General features: G+C 40.5%; 4 protein-coding genes across 5 annotated transcripts; 1 reads left to right on the top strand and 3 right to left on the bottom strand.

Annotated features, from left to right (window-relative positions):
* Positions 1–1,063: 1,063 nt before the first annotated feature.
* Positions 1,064–3,742, bottom strand: LOC121793663 (dnaJ homolog subfamily B member 7-like). The gene is made up of 5 exons (XM_042191702.1): positions 3,549–3,742; positions 2,842–2,935; positions 2,345–2,418; positions 1,694–1,750; positions 1,064–1,507 (listed from the first exon to the last, which is right to left on the bottom strand). Exons 1-5 carry the CDS (start codon positions 3,651–3,653, stop codon positions 1,265–1,267), a joined length of 573 nt encoding a protein of 190 aa, XP_042047636.1. The 5' UTR covers positions 3,654–3,742; the 3' UTR covers positions 1,064–1,264.
* Positions 3,743–7,815: 4,073 nt separating this feature from the next.
* On the bottom strand, positions 7,816–10,796 carry LOC121794144 (probable complex I intermediate-associated protein 30). Of its 2 annotated transcripts, none has more exons than XM_042192180.1 (9): positions 10,658–10,796; positions 10,290–10,428; positions 10,120–10,196; positions 9,534–9,647; positions 9,197–9,253; positions 8,966–9,057; positions 8,640–8,720; positions 8,387–8,485; positions 7,816–8,180 (listed from the first exon to the last, which is right to left on the bottom strand). In XM_042192180.1, exons 3-9 carry the CDS (start codon positions 10,169–10,171, stop codon positions 7,989–7,991), a joined length of 687 nt encoding a protein of 228 aa, XP_042048114.1. In that variant the 5' UTR covers positions 10,172–10,196; positions 10,290–10,428; positions 10,658–10,796; the 3' UTR covers positions 7,816–7,988. The 2 variants fall into 2 exon arrangements, with proteins under 2 accessions (XP_042048114.1, XP_042048115.1); XM_042192181.1 differs by having other exon boundaries at positions 9,203–9,253.
* A 21-nt stretch (positions 10,797–10,817) lies between these two features.
* On the top strand, positions 10,818–11,638 carry LOC121794145 (17.4 kDa class III heat shock protein-like). The gene is made up of 2 exons (XM_042192182.1): positions 10,818–11,031; positions 11,163–11,638. Exons 1-2 carry the CDS (start codon positions 10,834–10,836, stop codon positions 11,418–11,420), a joined length of 456 nt encoding a protein of 151 aa, XP_042048116.1. The 5' UTR covers positions 10,818–10,833; the 3' UTR covers positions 11,421–11,638.
* Positions 11,639–11,973: 335 nt separating this feature from the next.
* On the bottom strand, positions 11,974–17,872 carry LOC121794143 (CCAAT/enhancer-binding protein zeta-like). Its single transcript, XM_042192179.1, has 16 exons — positions 17,023–17,872; positions 16,528–16,600; positions 16,135–16,254; positions 15,930–16,005; positions 15,691–15,759; positions 15,516–15,596; positions 15,236–15,307; positions 15,030–15,122; positions 14,786–14,929; positions 14,523–14,606; positions 14,285–14,428; positions 14,068–14,157; positions 13,816–13,898; positions 13,364–13,726; positions 13,043–13,265; positions 11,974–12,958 (listed from the first exon to the last, which is right to left on the bottom strand). The coding sequence occupies exons 1-16, from the start codon at positions 17,837–17,839 to the stop codon at positions 12,248–12,250; spliced, it is 3,243 nt and encodes a 1,080-aa protein (XP_042048113.1). The 5' UTR covers positions 17,840–17,872; the 3' UTR covers positions 11,974–12,247.
* Positions 17,873–18,082: the final 210 nt, after the last annotated feature.

The raw sequence follows: 18,082 nt of genomic DNA, 5'->3' as shown, positions 1-18,082 counted from the left end.
TTAATCTAAAAAAAATTACATTAAAAAGTATCACACCCAGTACTGCGTCTCCGTTGGGGTCGATGTGTGCGAAGAAGCAATCACAAAATCAAAATTGGGGCGACATATGTTGTCCCCCCCCCGGCGTCCCCTGCATCCCTGGGTACCCCGGCATCATCTGCATCTCGGGTGCCCACCCCGGCATCATCTGCATCCCGGGTTGCATCCCCGGTACCCCCTGCCCGCCCGCCATCGCCGGCCCCCTCGGCATCCCCTGCTATCCCGGCATACCACCCCCGGATGCCATCCCGGACATCATCTACTGCCAAGGGTACATGTTGTAGTACCCGGCCATTGGACCCCATCCACCTCCCACGGGTACCGTGGGAGTTTGAGACCCGCTCGTCCCTGAAGTAGGCTCGTTGTTGTGCTCCATTTCGCGTTGTTTTTCTTGTACAGAAATTAAGATAGAGAGAATACTCGTTAAAACAAGTTGTGCAAATGAAAATGACGTGCAAATCGCGTATTTATAGTGTTTCAAAAATTAAATAAAAATAAATAAAAAATTCCGCTGGCCGATCGGGAGCCTGCAATGGCGGCCAGTATATCGGCCAGCGCTCGGGAATCTGCGTGCGCTCGCCGTTTTTCTCGCCGATTTAGCGCTCGCCGGCTGCAATGGTTCGGCGAGCGGACCGGCGAGCGCCAGGGATCGGCTAGCCGGTCCGCTCACCGCCATTGTGGATTCTCAAGTTGATGGCCACCTTTTTGGCACACCATAATAGACTAAAAGGTTGTTGTCACTATATTATTTTGATATAGTGACATACAATAAAATATTATAATCGCCACTCTTTTTTTTACTTTTATACATATTAACAACTACACAGTCATAATTATGTATATAAATGATGTCTGGATACCACAAGATCATGATAAACACATGCTACCATCTCCATCGCCATCCTATTATTAATTTATTATTAAGATATTTCTTTTCAGCACATTACTTAAAAAAATAAATTTAAAAAGTTATGTATAAAAATAAAATAAAGTAAATACAGTGGAAGTGCAATAGCTAGAGGTGTATCAAACAAAATTACAAAATTATTATTCAAAATTATGCAATACAAAAGTAACAAAAAAAAAGGCCATTGCATAGATATAGAAAAACTTGAGATTACAAGAAATAAAACAACTAACTAGAAAAACCAATTTGTTACAAGGGAGATTAAATTCCACAAGAAGGAAGTTAAGTACTACTAAAAATAAAATCATAGGCCTCAAACTACCTCCGACCAATCTTTGCATTCTTTTTCCGGCTACTCTCTCCGACCGTCCCCGGCCTCATCTCATTCGAGCTCCTCTTGTTGGAGACGCCATAGGCCTCATTTCCTGAAGCTGAGGACGATGAGGAGGAGCGTGTTGGGGGCGTGTCTAACCGGGATGAGCTAACGAAGGCTTTGATGTCGCTCTCGAAGAGCTCGTCGAATAGCTCTTGAAGCTCTTCCAATGTCTCATTCCCACTCTCCTATCATACACAAAAATTTTGCTTTAAAATTACAACACAATACTCAGCCATGGATCATTATTAGGTCATAATTGTTGCAACAATAAATTTAAAACTATGCCCTTTTTGGGTAACAATTTTTCATGTTCTTTGTCAAACTTAAGATTAAAAAAACATAAAAAAATATTGTAGGATAAAAGAACTCACACTGGATTTGGTTTGGTTCATCATTGTAGCCATCTCATTCAAGAACTCACCCATTCCCTACATAAAATCAAAGAACAAAAAGAATTGAACACCAATTCAAATATATGCTATATAAAATTAAACTCACATGGTTGATTAGTTGTATTAAACGACGTTATTTAAGTAACCTCACGTTTTGTTCACATAGTATTTTCTATCGGTCACATCATACATAATTTCTATCAAATCCGAGATTATGGACCAACTGAGGAAAAATGGCAAAATTATGATATAATCATGTAAGTCACGAGATTGACCATTAAAAGTTAGTTTTTTTTACAATTTTCCTTGAATAAATTAGACATAATCTAAAGGCCATTATCATCCTCTAATAATTTAATTAGAGACCCTATCTATGTTGGTTCATTAAAGAATTCCAACTATGAGATATTGGGACCACATTCTCATCACCTCAATAGCCACCAAACTAAAATAACACACTAGAAACATTGATTTATATCTATTCAAACAACTTGATCCCACCATTAGTCATATGTGAATCAACTACACCAGAGAAAAGGTGATAAAGTTAATATGCCAAAGATCTCATATTTGAGTATCGTAGCGCAATCTTTAAATTTAATGTTCCAATTAAACGATTATGCAACTTACATCGTTGTCGGCGTCATCGTTGCAGTCGTACACTCCTACATCGTACAGAAACCTCTTGTTGGTGTCTGAAAGCACTGTTTTTGCAACAGCATCAGATGATAAGTAAGTTCACTTGAAGAAAGTTCAAGAATTCAAATTTTTTGACAAAATAAAAAAGTACACTAGCAAGTTGCAATATAATTGATCAAGTTGTGTTTGTGGATAAAAAAAATGAATAGAAACTACTCACCAACACATTAACACAAAAGAGAATCCACAAAAAATGAGTGGTGATCTAAAAAATTTGTGTTCCTATGCAACCAGAATCAAGGCCAAAGAATTCAAACATTTGCATTAAAAATCACATTTCTCAATCAATTGTGATCAAGATGGCCCACCAACCACCTCTGTTTACCATGAACTAACAAGATTTTGGTGTTCTAATTGACAGCTTTTAATCATGATCATTTAAATACTTATAAAATATAATGAACATAATGATGTAATCATTTTTTTACCTGAATATGCTTGCTGAATAGCTTGAAATTTCTTCTTTGCCTCATCCAAATACTTAGAATTCCCTGAAGCAGAGAACCGATCTGGATGCCATTTCTGTCACAAAAACATCAAATTAACTCTTTTCCAGATCAAAATCTATGATTTTAATAGAAAAACCATTTCAACCTAGACATTCTCTCTAGTGTTTGTGTGTATGTGAGAGAGATAGTCATCAAGAAAGATCACAGCTATATCATCAAACAGAGGAAATATCACATTTTTATCAGCAAACTGAGGAAAGATCACATTTTTATCCCAACATCAAGAAAACTGCAAAAGCCCAGTTGCAATATTTTTCAAGTTTTTCAGTGTGTGTGTGATTTTGATCTTCATGTACGACACTTTCAATGTAACTTCAATTCTGAGTAAAGATCACATTTTTATCTCAGAATAAAAACCCAGTTTAAAACCAATTCCAACAATCATACACAACAAATTTATGATGTTTGTGTGTGATTTTGACCTTCATGAACAACACTTCCAATGCTACTACAATTCTCAGTGAAGTAAAGATAACATTTTTATCTCAGGAAAAAAGAACCAGTTCAAAACAACTCCCAACAACCTTACTCACAAAAAATTCACAATCATTTCCAGTATGATTTCCTTATAAACAAACACAAAAAACAAAAATGAACAATCATATGTCAAATGCTGTAATTCTAACCAGAGCAAGTTTCTTGTAGGCATGCCTCAGCTCTGCTGATGTGCATTCCTTCTTCAACTCCAAAACAGCATAATAATCACAGCTCTTATCTTCTTCACCAGCCATAGCCTCAAAACTCCACAATCACTCTACAAAAAAATAAAAAATAAAAATCCGATCTTTTTCTTGTCCCAACACACCCCTTTTTCAGCATATGCGTGTGTTGCATATATAGTAGAAAGTGTACATGTACACATACTAAAATAATACTCCGTATTTGTTACTTCTCAATAAATGCTAAGAGCATCCGCAATGACGCCCGTCCCAACGGACGTCCGACCGACGTGCCGGACGTCCGCGCGGGACGTCCGCCGTTGTGCAAAGGTGACGCGGATATGGACGTCCGCTGCGGACACCGGAGTTCTGTGGCGTTCCCGAGACGTTCGTGGCGACGTCCTTGCGGACGTCCGCCATTGCATTGACCCCACGGACGTCCCGATTATTTAAATTTTTTTTTAAATTCTATAAATACGGCTCGTTGAATTTCATTTCATTCGCTCTACTTGTATTAACGAGTATCTCTCTCTAAATACTTTTCTTTCGAAGATAATGGAGCACCATGATAGTGATTCCCCCGCCACGAGCGAGTCACAGGGACCTATCTTTCCCGTTGGCGGAAGTACCCCAATGTCCGCCACGATGTCCGAAATGACGGGGATGATGCCCCAACCCCAAATGACGACGGGGATGATGCCCGGGTACTACAATATGTACCCGCCTTGGTATGAGATGATGCCCCAAATGCCCGGAGTGAGTGTCGGAATGACCCCAATGTCGGGGATGATGCATGGAATGCCGGGGATGATGCCCGGAATGCCGGGGATGATGTCGCCCCAGATGCCCGGGATGATGATGTCGGGGATGATGCAGAGCTCGCCTGTTGCTGCGGGGGGAGTATGCAGGGGGTCCCCCAATCACCGGTGGACAATGTCTATCGCCCCTATATGGATTTACTGTCGACGGACAACCCCCGAGTACTCCTCTCGAGACTCAGGTCACTGGCATCGAGACGTTCTCGATGGTGGAGTTGTGGCTATCTCCGATCCGGGATTCTCCCACAGACGCACTAACGGCGATAGGGAAGAGGGGGAGGACAGGGAGAGGGAGGGGCATGGGACGGGGCACTACCTCGCCTGCAGCGGGGTACGATGGTGAGGCGGGGGCCGCTGAGGGGGGAGGGATCCAGCTGGAAAAAGAGGACCGTCTGGAGCACAAAGGAGTGCATCGCGCTTGCGAAGGCGTGGATCAGTATAGTGGAGGATCCATATATCGGGGCTAACCAGCATATCGACAGGATGTGGTGGCGCATTAGCCAAAGCTACCTCCAATTCAAACTGCCAGAGGGGGAAGCCTCACAACGGTGAGCAATGCCGGAAACAGTGGGAGCGGCTGAAGAGGCAGCTCAGCCGATTCGCCGGCATTTACACAAACAACCTGCGCTCGGCAACCAGCGGCATGTCTGCCGAGGATGTGAAGCTTCTGTCTCACCATCAGTTCAAAGACGCTGCGGCGGATTTCGGGGAATTCAAATATTGAGATGCGTATCTTGTGGTGCAGACTTCGGCCAAGTTTACTGCGGGTGTTGAATCTGGCTGGCCGAAGCGGATGAAGATCAGCGCCTCCGGGGAGTATAGTAACAATGCTGGTTCCCACGAACTCCCCCCCCTGCCGAGGCAGAGTTCCCGACACCTTCATCGTCGGCCTGCCGCCGTCGCCCGGTGGGGCAAAAGTCCGCGGCGCGGATGGCGAGTGGAAGCGCCAGCGGGTCCGCCGAGGCCCAATCGGCAGCTCCTACTAAAAACGATCCCGAGCTCCGCTCACTCACCCGCGTCGCGCAACATGAAATCCTGTTACGTGCAATGGTTGAATGGCGGACATCGACCGATCGCCATTACAGGTCGTTGCGCGATTTGGGGTTGGGAGACATGGCGGTGAGTGGCGACGAGGGGACGACGAGGGTAATGGCGGCGGGGAATCCGAGGAGTGAGACGACGGTTTTTTTTTAACTATGTAATTTTTTTATAATAATTATGTATGTTTTTTTTGTACTATGTATGTTTTTTTAAATAAAGTGGTTGCAATTTCTCCATATTTGTGTCGAAATTTTAATTCTGTAAATTGTTTAATTCCGTAAATTGTTTAATTTGGTGAATTTGTGAATTTTTATTATTGTGGGAAGTCCGTCGGGATGTCCGCCATTGTGCACTGGAATGTTCTATGATGTGGCAATGCAGTGAAAAGTCCTTATGACATGACAGGAGGTGTTTTTGAAAAAAATCCTTATAACATGACATGAGGTGTTTTTGGGATGTATGCAAAAAATGCCCTAAAAGATCACTACAAGACGTAACCATTTGCAGGTGTTGAAGAGAGAGAAACAACTCTCTCTCTCTCGAAAAGTTTCCAGAAAGCATATTAATGTGTAGGGTGTTTTTATACTGAATAATTCCAAGAAAATAAAATGCTTAAAAAAAGGGGCAAGTTTTGAAGAATTTTGTGGGGTGGTTGGTTTGTTAGATAAGGGATTGTGAGGTTGAAAGGTTTAACGGCTGGGATTGAATGTTGGATTAGATATTTTTTTCAGCTTCTGCCTCCAGAAGCTTCTCCATTTACTGTTTTTGGTTCTCTTGCTTTTTTTAATCCTTTTTTAAAATTTTTCTGGGATTGATGCATGTTTTTGTGATTTCATTTGCGTAGACGACAGGGCATTCTTGGTCATTTAGGGGGTGCTGAAGCTCCCTTGAAGGGAAAACATCTTGCCTTATTCATAGGGGCTGTTGCCTTTCTTTGGGGAATTGAAAGAGGGCCTTCAAAAACATGATCAAATCAAGATAGAAAGAATAAAAAGTAGTGACAGAGATACAATAATAATAGCTTTATACACACTCATGCCTTTCTTGGTTAAGGATTTGTCTCTTTCATTTATCAATACCAGTTTGCTATCTTCCTTTCATATTCCTCCACAATTATCTAATTTATTTTCTTCTCAAGCAATTCACCAAACAAGCTAGTGAGCAATAGCGCGTTCATTCAATGCGTTTATCATGCATGCCTCTCGTGATCAGCTTGCCTATCGCACCACCTTCGGCTTTCGCCCTTCACTTCATGGACAAACATTTACACTGGGGCACCCTCTTGGTGCGCGCATTCGCAAACATAACACTTATTTGAATAAAATGAGAGTAAAAATCTTGTATCAGGCTCATGGAAATTGCCTCCCCACAACATGATTGTGATATCCAACATTTTTCCCTTGTATAATTGTCACTTATCTTTGAAATAACCACTGTATCAAGTTAGAAGATAATAGAATAGATATCACTTTTATATGTTTGCACCACAACCTCAACTTTTGCAATTGGTATCAACAAAAATCTATGATGTATGGCTTCAAGTCTTCAACTTTGTGTTTATGACTGAAATTAGAAGGTAGAGTGGTCCATATTCCAATTATGGGATCACGTGACCAACAGGTGCAAACTGCTGCAAATCACGTGCCTCATAATACAAAAATTAGATACTTTTTCTTATTTGGTTTCAGTTAGGGCCGTCAATTTTTGACACGACACGATAATCTGACACGATAATCTGACACGAATCTGTACTAAGTTATTGGGTTGGGGTCAAGTCTTATTGGATCCGTGTCCTTATCGGGTTGACCCATTAAGAACCTGATAATTTCGGGTTAGGTTCGGGTCGGATACGGGTAACCCATTAAGAAATAATATTATTATTTTTATTATTATTTAAAAAATATATATTACTTTAATTTTTTAATTTCTTATAAATTAGTTTTAAATAGTATAAAACGAATTTTAATTATGTAAATTAGGTTAAAAATTAAGGTTTAATCGTGTAATATTAGGTTTTAATCGTGTCATGTCAACCCATATTATATCGTGTCGATAACGAGTTCGTGTCGGGTGCGGGTCGTGTTCGGATTTGAAGGTAGCAGGTCGGGTTCGTGTTCGGATTTACAGTTTCCTTAACAGGTCGGGTTCAGGTTAGGCCTTATTGGGTTGGGTCATTATCATGTTGACCCGATAACGACCCAATCCGCACGATTTGTCAGAACTAGTTTAGACAGTAGAAGGAAATATGAACTGAATCACAAGATTGTGAGGGAAATTGTGTCCACATCAACAAAGAACAAATCCCACCGTCCTTTTTTCTTCAAATCAATTAAATTTGACCGCAATAGTTAAAGAACTGTGTAGAAACACAAGCCTGAAACAGATCAGCAGCATATTTATTGAGATTTCTTCACATATAGTATGTGTTTTTCGTCCAACGACGCGGGTATAATGACATCATCAATATACACGTAGTAGACCATCGAGGTTCAAAATATGTCTTAACAAAATTGAATTAGTGTCTATACTCGATAGCAACGAGGATCAACTAACTCAATGTTCTAAGAGCTTTGATCCAGTCTATCTCGACTCGAAAATCACCTGGACCAGAGATGGCGCCTGGGATTCCCCCTTCTGCATTCAGCGAGAGAGACATTCCAACAACGCGAGATGGGTTCATCTCGAGCTCTGCGTCTATCACATTGCCTCGCCATGTTGGCAGGTATCGAGCAAGGGGGATCTGCCAGATAGAAAACATAGCTCTTGATTAGTAAGAGAGTTCAGTTTTTGCTCGTGCGCAAGAATATGGAAATGTTTCTCTTTCGTGTTCTTCAATACTGAAAAAGGCAATGGTACCACTTTTAGTCATCTGTATGGTAGGCACTCATATGACTGCCATGGCCACATTGTATGTATGCGTGACAGAGAGAGAGAGAGAGAGCTTGCCTTGGCGATGTACCAGTTGTCCTTAGGCACATAAACAAACGCCTGCCACGAGTTATCTTCTTGTTGTCCCGGAGAATTCACCCAATTCTCTGTATAAATCTGCATCGAAGTTAGATTTATCCTCGATAAGCTTGTTTCTAGTTATATAAGCATCGTTAAAACCGCCTATGATTGAACTCAACTCACTTAAGGCATCAAAAAAGAATATCTTCTTCGATGTGTCCAAAGTTCACAACAGGGTCAAATTACTCACAGTAGATATGTAGCATCGCCCGTCTCCTCTAACTTTTAGAGCCAATGTGTCATACCCATCCAGATCAATGAAGCCATCAAACTGCAAAACAAGTGAATGAAGCTAGTGGTATAGAAAACTTCATCCACTTAAAGGACAATTCTATGGACAGCTTATTCATTCAAACTTTTGCACTATAACAATCATTGGTGAAAACGTAGATACAGCCAGAATACTTACCATTCCAATCCCTCGAAGACAGAAACTTGTTAAAGGAACCATTTTAGAAAAAGAGAATATGAAGACATGCTATTGATCTCTATTTCTCGATTATAGTTTATCATTACCTTCTTAGATCTCATTCCGCAGAATCCACTTCTACTTATATTCCACTTAGTACCTTCACTGACATCCAAGGAAAGGTTTCCAGAGAATACACCTGTGAGGTTTTAGTACCAACAAAAAGTTACTTTTGTGAAGGCAATCGTGAGTAGCTTTCATTAGTAGACAGTAAATAACACTGTTTCTGTGACAATTAAGATGAGCCGATCACATGAGAAAAGGGTTATTTTGCTAACCAGTACCACTTGATCCATTGGCAGACTCTTTTATCTGCAGCGATGCTGATGACAAACCTGAAAAAGTAATGTTTGCCGTTTGTACAATGATATCTGCGATTTTCCTTCTTCATATTCTATCGTTTTTTCAATCTTCATCATAATTCTTTTCATAAACAGTGCTTGCTTGGAACATACATATTTATGATCAGATAGAGCCAACAAAACGAGTACTAGTATTCTGGAGAAACTGGCATCGCCTCACAACATGTGTGCTAAAGTTACACAAAGCCAGATAGAACACAAGGAAGAATTTATCATCTTTTTATATGAACATCAAAATTTCTCATACTGATACCATTGAATTCAGAATCTGCGTACAAATGCCATCGCTTTAGTTCCTCTTTTGAGTCAAACTTAAAGATGTACCGTTCACTTGGAGGAAGCAAGTCCTCAGGTTTCCACAAAAGAGCTGCAAGATAAAAGAAAACAATAAGGCAAACACAAAAGGGGGTATACTAACAAATATTACGAGTACGAGCAACATATCACCTAAACATATAATTCTCAACTTTTTTCTATCCTATCTCTCCTTAAAAACCCCATAATCAACCAAAGATTGAGTTTTCTAGATTTCTCTTTTCAAAGTATTAACAGAAATCATAGTTCCTCACAACAACATAACTCTAAAACAAAAAATTGATCCAAGCATATGTTTTTCATTAATACTCAAAGCTGCATAATTTGACATCCTCCCCAAAACAACAAGAATTCATATGCCAAGTTCATATTAGATTCATCATGTTCCTAAATCAGCTTAGCAAACAGCTTTATAATGCTAATAATTAGGCAAAAGAGGAGCTTCACCTACAGCACACCTCAAAGAAAAGGGAAATGCCAAACGCGGTTGCTGATGAAGAAGAGAAGGCAAGTGAAAATTTTACCTCTTTTAGTTGCATTAACTGAAGCTTGCCACAATCCACGAAACCTAGACATCTTCTCGATTAATTTATGGTGAACTCTGAAATCGAACATCAATTTAGTTTCACATAGTTTACGCATAACATGTATTTGAGTGATCTGAGCTGCGAAAACCGAATAAAAAAGGAATAACCTGTAATCGAATTCGAAGGCAAGAAGAAGTTTTGATGATTTCTTCACAGATTTTCAAAGCGTAGTTTCTAGCTGGACTGAGGAATTGAAATGGTGGAGAGGATCGGATAAAACGGCGCCGTTTACATATAACAGCAACACTGAAAAAAAAACCATTCTTTTAGTATTTCTTTTCTTTTTTTGCGATTTTTATTTTAGATATCAACAAGGGTAAACTTCCTTCAGATTTACAAACTTTTGTACGTTTAAACAAAATTCTAAATACACAAATTTTATATTTATCGCAAGTTTTCATGATTTAATAATACAGAAAAATCAAAAGTTTATAAGCATAATTCGTAGATAAATACTGTGAGAAAACGTGCTTACATTCCAACAGGTGTCGCATTTCCTGTCGTTTCTAGAGTTTTTTCAACAATTCTGGAATTTTCAATCTTCCAGCTTTAAATCTCACTCACTTCAGCTGCAGCAATCATCACCCCAATTTCGTTCAGGCATTACATCGGACACATCCAAATCTTCATAATCTTCGTTGAGCATACCGAATGAGCTCCGTCGTTGAAGCCATGACCGACCTGCTGAATTTACCGGAGACACTCGAGAAGCTACTGCACTCCGCCTCGCGCCACGACGGCGGCGGTGGCCGCGGCGGCGTAGCCAATTTCCCGGCCGACATTCTCGACACGCCGAAGGAGTACGTCTTCTACTTGGACGTCCCAGGGCTATCGAAATCGGACATTCAGGTACGAAATTCAGCTCAGTTGCTCGAATTGAAACGAAAAAAAAATAGGCATTTATGAAATTGATGCGAATTAGCTCGCTCGAGCTGAAGGTATTTTAAGGTATATATCAAATTGGTGCGGAATTGCTGCAGGTGACAGTAGAGGAGGAAAACACGCTGGTGATAAAGAGCAACGGGAAGAGGAAGAGAGAGGAAGGCGAGGAGGAAGGTTGCAAGTATATACGGCTGGAGAGGAGGCCGCCGCAGAAGCTTACTAGGAAATTCCGGCTGCCGGATAACTGCAACGTGTCGGCGATCAGCGCAAAGTGCGAGAACGGAGTGCTGACGGTGGTGGTGGAGAAGCTGCCGCCGCCGCCGAAATCTAAGTCGATCGAGGTCGCCATATCTTGAGATAGCGTTTTGTAGCGTTTGTGTGTGGGTTTTATGGGTTTTAAGTGTGTGTTTAAGAAATCGATGGTTAAATGTAGAAATGTAATTTTGTATTTTGTGTGTGATTATGGGAATTTACTGTTTTAGGCTTCAGGATTAAGTAGTAAATCCACCGTTAAATGTGAATCGTAGTTCTGTTTTTTTGCATGATATCTATAATCTATTTCTTGTTTGTTGCTTATTCCGATTTATGAGAAAATTCTGAATTCAATTTGCAATACTTCAAGATTATTAATGTGTTATTACTGGATGAATTAAAATCAAAGCTGATAAGGTATTCATTTTATTTGTAATAAAATCAAGTAAATGATAAAATAATAAAATTTTAATGTTTATAATAATTTATAAAATTAATAGGTCAAAAATGATTTTGAAGTTATCAAAATATATTATATGTATGAAATAATATCGATAGCAAAACAAAATAAATATTCAAATTATGTAACTAAATTAAAGTAGCATTTCTAATCAAATTATAATCTGTCTAAAAAAACTGTGGCCGAACAAATAAAAATTTTCGCACATAAAAAGATTGATTTCATAAATTGGGGAGAAGCATCGAGTCCAAACAAAATTCCCCTAAAACAAGATTTATAAGTTTATAACTAAAACAACAGGTATGAGCACATTTTGCGAAGTAAAAAATTTGGCAGAAGTTTCAACAAAATTTACTAACCATCTCTCAAATAGGCTGAAGAAGCTTCTGCTTCTGTATGCACGGCCGCACCGTGCATCGTAGAATCTCCGTCGCCGGAGTTCTGCATTAACTTGCACAAGCAGAGCTGCTACTAAGATAGTTTTCTCTTCTTTTTATCCATCTTCGACTTGTGCTTCTTCTCTTTGGGTGCACTCGGTTCAAGACTTTCTTCCTCCATCAAATGTTCGTACTCTTCAAGGCTGGCAAAAGGGGAAGCTCCAGGTCCTTTACTCGATTTCCGCTTCTTCGTCTTCGTCTTCTTCTTCTTCCTCCCTTGTTCGAAGCCCTCGTGGAGGTCGCTTCCACTGTCGCTGTCGTCGCCAAAACCTCCTTCGCCAAGTGCCGCCTCATCTTCGTCGAAGTCGCTACCGTCGTCTGCTTGTCCTTCCGCGATATCATCATCATCACTGTCCTCGTCCAAACTAGCTCCGCCGTCGTCGGATACTTCGTCGTCTGTGGGGATGTCGATTTCTCCGTCGCTACCCTCGGCTATCAAGTCTTCATCGTCTTCGTTGTCAAGATCGTCATAGTCATGATCGCTGTCTGCCTGTGAGCGGTTGGAAGCGTCCAACACGTTTTCGATCTCTTCGTTGTCGCTTTCGTCCTCATCACTCGCAACGGCGTAGATCTCCTCAGCAGCCTCGTCCTCAGCTGTCTTCTTCTTCTTCATCTTCTTCTTGAGTTTCTTGGAGGAGTCCTTTTTGTTCATGTAAAACTTATGGAAAACTACATCCTCAGGTGGCACGTCGGCCTCAGCCAACGACAGGATCTCCGGCCCTATCAGCTGATGGTTCATGTCAATCTGCAAGAAGATGGACGGAAGTTGAAGATCACTCACGGCTAAGCGAGATTGAGCAAAAATGGGAACATGTGGATGCGAACAAACCTTCTTGGCGGGTTCAATGTCGGAGGCGCCATGCCACGTGTTCTGCTTCGGCTTCTTCTCCATGAACTTGTCCAGGAATGCGCCAAGGGAGAGGTCACCGATGGGGTTACCATTGTACACAATGTTCACTCCAGAGAGAAGAGTTTTGGCCATTGCAGCAACGGAGGGGTGCCCGTGTGAAGCAAATACCGTCAGCTCCCGCCAGGCGGCCCGATCTGCATTGCTGTTGGCAACGAGAGTTAGCAAGCATCAAAACACGAGCGCATAAGCAGATTATACGTCAGAATATGCTGATAAAACATTTACAAGAGCTAGAATTACCAATAAGCAGGTTCTCTGTGGCGCGGGTTGTAACCTCCGGGTGGTGGGGTGGGAGCTTGATTACTGCACACTTCAAGGTCACCAGTCGACTCCAACTTTGATTTCACAGTTTTTTTGAAACCACCTCCCCCAAACAAATCATCTGCTTCATTTTGGCCATCCTCATCGGAATCAGAGGTTGCACCTTCGAGAAGTGATTCCTCGCTATCATCATCAGATGCTTGACTGGTTTCAGCTATTTGGCCCTTCTTGTTGCTGTTGTCTGATGCAGGAATTGCCTGATCGCCGTCATTTTCAGTAATATCTTCGAAATGCTCGAGATCATCATCAGCATCAACAACCTCATTTTGAAGCACCATATTCCTAAAGATAAAATAAGTTCCAGTTTCAACCTTCAACAGTATGTACACCTTACTATAATGAAGGTTATTTTGTAGAAGAAAACGACATACCAAAGAGGAGGACGAGCTTTCAGAACTTCAGAAAGCAAAAAAAGACATCCACAAGCATACTGAGGCGGCAGCTGTAGGGCAACCTGTTACAGAGAAGCTGTTAATAAAGTATGACATAATTTGTTGTCCCAAGTACCAGAGTTTTAGTATCTGACAAATGAAATCTGATTGCAGATTCTTGGACGTTCCTAAGCAGCATAATATAATACTAATGTCATATTTTACACTGGCAAGCACCAATTCAATACAAACCTGTAACAGACGTTTTGAGAACGCACATACACGCTTTATATTAATATCATTCTTCATTGCCCTCAATAGAAGTGCAATAAACATTTCTTCCTGCCATTGTGGAATAAAACACGATTAACCATCTCATTAAATGGAAGAAAAAATAGTGTATTAACAAATCAGAAGAAGCATTAAATAATGCAATCATTCAAATAGTAGATAATAGTGTTTTATTGACCTTGGAAGAATTCATTGCAGCTGGAAGCAGCAATTTTGAGTACAAGGCACGATAAAACCGGTCACTGACAATTTGATTTTTGGATGAGATTTTGTCAAGAAGCATCAGTGCTTGGACACCCACATTGAAATTCTTAGAATGAACCTGGTCAGAGAGCACATACTTCCCAGTGTAAGATATCTTTGATATAGACCATATATCAATAACTACAGGAAATTCTTGGCATTAAAAGACCTACCAGCTGGAACAAAAGTGGCGTCTGGACCTCTATAACATCATCAGCTTCCTCAGTTGACACAAATGGGAAAGCTCGATTAACACCCTGCATCAGAAGAAAGGGTAGCTTTCAAATCGGCTATTTGTGAAGTCTTTATCATACTAGATACAACAAGATTAAGTAGATTTGGTAGAGTATGAATAGCAGCATTGCAAAAAAGGGTATCAGATATTTCCCACTTATGATGTTACTAGAAAGGAAAAGGAGAGACCATTTTTACTGACCGTTAATAGAGCCGATAATAACCGTGAATCCATTTCAATATGCGACTCCGATAAGGCTTTTGATTTGCCCTCTTTCGAAGAACTTGAATTTTTTTTGTCCTTCTTCTCCTCTGATTGTGCTGTTGAAGCCTCTGATATCAAAAGCTAAAGAAGTAAAAGATGTAATTAAACTCCTTCACAGGATCACAGAGAGCATATGAACTGGACTGTATAGAAGGGTAAGTATTAAAACTCCAGATCCCACCTTGAAAAGGGTAAAATATATATCAATCAACCGTTTTGCTGCTTTAGGTCCATCCCCTTTGTGACTCAAACGAATTTGAGTCAAGAAGTTCACCTGTTCATCCACAGAAGAATGAGGTTCAATACAATCTTACCCAGATAAAGAAAATAGATCAGTCGAGTTTAAATTCACAGGAAAATAATGAGGAAATCTGATTAAAACCATACAGCGTGATACTTAGAGCGTAATCCAAGACGAGGTCGAAAAAGGAAAGTGTCCACTTCATCTATTACCACTGCCTGTAAAAAGAAATTTTAAATTCTTCAATTTCTTCTTGCACAAGTATGATGGGGAAGGCATGAACCATGTAGACAACAGAAGGAAAATGATTCAAAATTAATTAATAGATCCATCATCCACAAGTAAAAACACAAACTGAAAAGCCCACTGATACAAAAAGTTTTGTAATCCAAAATATTAGCATAAGGTACGAATATGAAAAATCACCTTCATATTTGGATGCTCAGATAAAAGATTCGCCAAGTGATAATCAGCATTTGACGCAACTTTGTTTTCAGGATCTCCAAGCTGCCAGGGAATCAAGAATCAAGAATAAAAATAACATAGTTGCTGCTTTTAATTTGTCCAGCATACTGTTTACAAAAATTGATTCTAGAAGTACCTTATTAACCAGTGCAGATAGCAATTTGCGCTCTTGTTCTGATTTGTTCTTCAGCAACGTATATATAATCTGAAACATTGGATCAAACATGAATATAAGTGCTTCTGTTTCTTTCTTACATGAACCAGTTACACCACATAATCCCACTGGCTCTGATTCATATTGCAAAATTACCAGTCATTAACTGATATGCAAGAAAATGGATAGACTGGCTACACAAGCTAAGGTGATCCACTTACCTTTAATGCCATGCTTTTGAGCCTAACTATCACATCCAGGGAAGCTTCCTGAAGAGCGGAAACAAATTGTTCATACCTGCAAATTAAACAATATCCCTCACGTTCCATGGACAATGATTCTCTACTCAATCTAATCGTATTGCCGAAACTATCATACATAAAAAGTGACAAGAATCTAAATATGAGAAAATGTAACAAGAGATACCTCTCCTTCAAAGATTGCTCCCAATACCAAAAGAGTAATAGAGAGTAACCATCTTTGGTATCAGAGAGGTGATTTAGAGGCCTCTGGGAGAGTGTTTTCAACTTCCGATCAGGTAATAGACTGAAAAAGGAATTTAACAAAGATCAGCTTCCCTTCAAAACTGGAATGCAGCCATAACTAATCAACAGTGATAAACTCAGCCGTTATGTTAAGTCCCAAAATAAGTTAGTTTAGCATATATAGAAGACAGCATACAAGTAAGGAAACTGGAAGAGGCTAGTCTTTGCACAACTATTGATTGTGATTTTCAGCAACATCCACTTGACCAGAAATAAACTGGAAAATTTATTCTGTCAAACAATCAAGGGGAATAAAGAAACAAGGAGAACTCACATAAGAAACATTTCTTTCAGTGCTTCAAAGGCTGTGAATGCATGTCGTTTCCCAACTTTTGAAGTCACCATTCCTGCATATCATAATTCTCACAATGTTAGCTTATAAAGCAGCTAGAGACTCTAAATAGATAAAATTTCAATTTAGGCTATCAACACTTTTCACTTCACAACACATCTACTCTCTAGCATTCCCCAACATAGCAAAAGTCAACTAATCCCAGATTGCTACGACAATTTGTTTTTCTTGCTCTAGCATCACTCTCGGAGCTATTCAGCTCAAATTGGCCAAAATGAAGCCGTGATCAGTGTGACTAATATAGCTTTACAACCCAAAACATAAATCATCAAAGAACACAAAAACCATCTCGAGTCCAAACATAGCAATATCCCAAGAACTAAAACCAATACAACCAGTGTGCATGAGTAAGGTGTGTGTAAGCTGTAACTCAGAAGAAAAAAAAAAAGAAAAGAATTCACTAAAAAGGCTCATTACCCAAAAGAGTGTCAACTGCTCTCAGATTAGCAACTGCATTATCCCCAATCAAAACAGACAGCGCAGAAACCTTATCAGCGGCCGTCCCCGACCTCTGTGTCGCAAAAAGCATCTTAATATCTCCGTGTTGCCCTCGCGATGTCATATATTCCTGCGCATACTGAGCCAATAGTCGCTCCCCCAATTCCTTCTTCTTCTCCACCAATCCCTTCCACTCCTCCGCATCCTTGAACTCGATTTTCTTATCATTCCCGATCAATTTCTCCTCCAGCTCCGCCAAGTCGCTGTGCCACACTCCCGCCAAGCTCGATTTCACCAACGGAAGCTTCGGGAGATTCTTAAACTTACTATCAACAGCATTCTCCTCCGGCAAATTACTGCTCATGAAATCGACCTTCTCGTTTTGAACTGGTCTAGGATTGTTGAACCTACCACCGGCATGATTTCCCTGTGAATTATTGCTCCTGAAATCGCGCTTCTGGTTTTGAGCTGGTTTGGGATATTGCTTGGGGTTTGGTTTAGGATTGCCGAGCTTACTGTTAACATGCTTTTCCTGCGAATTGCTGTTCCTGAAGTCGCGCTTCTGGTTTTGAGCTGGCTTAGGATGCTGCTTGGGGTTCGATTTAGGGTTTTTGGCAGCGGATTTCGGTGATTGAGAGGCGGTTTTGAAGGAGCCGGTTTTGCGGAAATCAGAGTCGTTGAAGCCGGAGGAGGGGGCGGAGGAGGAAAAGCCGAGGGTGGAGGCGAAGGCGGCGACGTCGGAGTTGAGGTCGACGGCGGCGTCCTTTGGGGGTTTGTTCTTTTTCACGGCGACCATTTTCGGGTGGATTGGAAGAGTGAAGCTGCAGTGGAGAAGAAAAGGGTTTTAAGGCCCAATGGTTTTGGGCCTTTTAACGACGTGGGTTTAAGGAAGGCTGATTTGTAGCTGTAGAAATTGGAATGGGCCGATCGATGAAGCCCACGTTCCATTCTGTCGGTTTAGATTAAAAATCTTCCGATCATAAGGGAAAAAGGTGAAACTCATAAATCAAAATTAATCTTCAATCACTTCAACATTCAA

Source organism: Salvia splendens, chromosome 3 (assembly GCF_004379255.2).
Source record: "Salvia splendens isolate huo1 chromosome 3, SspV2, whole genome shotgun sequence".
NCBI classification, from domain to species: Eukaryota; Viridiplantae; Streptophyta; class Magnoliopsida; order Lamiales; family Lamiaceae; genus Salvia; species Salvia splendens.
Note: the sequence above shows the minus strand (reverse complement) of the source record. Positions and strands in the feature narration are given on the sequence as shown.

What these genes read in the sequence shown, in the direction of transcription:
- LOC121794145 (XM_042192182.1), top strand. Translation starts at nt 10,834, where the DNA reads ATGAGCTCCGTCGTTGAAGCCATGACCGACCTGCTGAATTTACCGGAG. An exon ending in TATCGAAATCGGACATTCAG is followed by an intron (nt 11,032 to 11,162) that starts GTACGAAATTCA and finishes GAATTGCTGCAG; the next exon opens with GTGACAGTAGAGGAGGAAAA.
- LOC121793663 (XM_042191702.1), bottom strand. Translation starts at nt 3,653, where the DNA reads ATGGCTGGTGAAGAAGATAAGAGCTGTGATTATTATGCTGTTTTGGAG. An exon ending in CCTACAAGAAACTTGCTCTG is followed by an intron (nt 2,936 to 3,548) that starts GTTAGAATTACA and finishes TTTTTGTGACAG; the next exon opens with AAATGGCATCCAGATCGGTT. An exon ending in TGAACCAAACCAAATCCAGT is followed by an intron (nt 1,508 to 1,693) that starts GTGAGTTCTTTT and finishes TGTGTATGATAG; the next exon opens with GAGAGTGGGAATGAGACATT.
- LOC121794143 (XM_042192179.1), bottom strand. Translation starts at nt 17,839, where the DNA reads ATGGTCGCCGTGAAAAAGAACAAACCCCCAAAGGACGCCGCCGTCGAC. An exon ending in CTGAAAGAAATGTTTCTTAT is followed by an intron (nt 16,255 to 16,527) that starts GTGAGTTCTCCT and finishes TTCCTTTTTCAG; the next exon opens with TCTATTACCTGATCGGAAGT. An exon ending in ACATTGAACCCGCCAAGAAG is followed by an intron (nt 12,959 to 13,042) that starts GTTTGTTCGCAT and finishes ATCTTCTTGCAG; the next exon opens with ATTGACATGAACCATCAGCT.
- LOC121794144 (XM_042192180.1), bottom strand. Translation starts at nt 10,171, where the DNA reads ATGTCTAGGTTTCGTGGATTGTGGCAAGCTTCAGTTAATGCAACTAAA. An exon ending in GGCGATGCTACATATCTACT is followed by an intron (nt 8,486 to 8,639) that starts GTGAGTAATTTG and finishes ACTTCGATGCAG; the next exon opens with ATTTATACAGAGAATTGGGT. An exon ending in ACAACTGGTACATCGCCAAG is followed by an intron (nt 8,181 to 8,386) that starts GCAAGCTCTCTC and finishes TCTATCTGGCAG; the next exon opens with ATCCCCCTTGCTCGATACCT.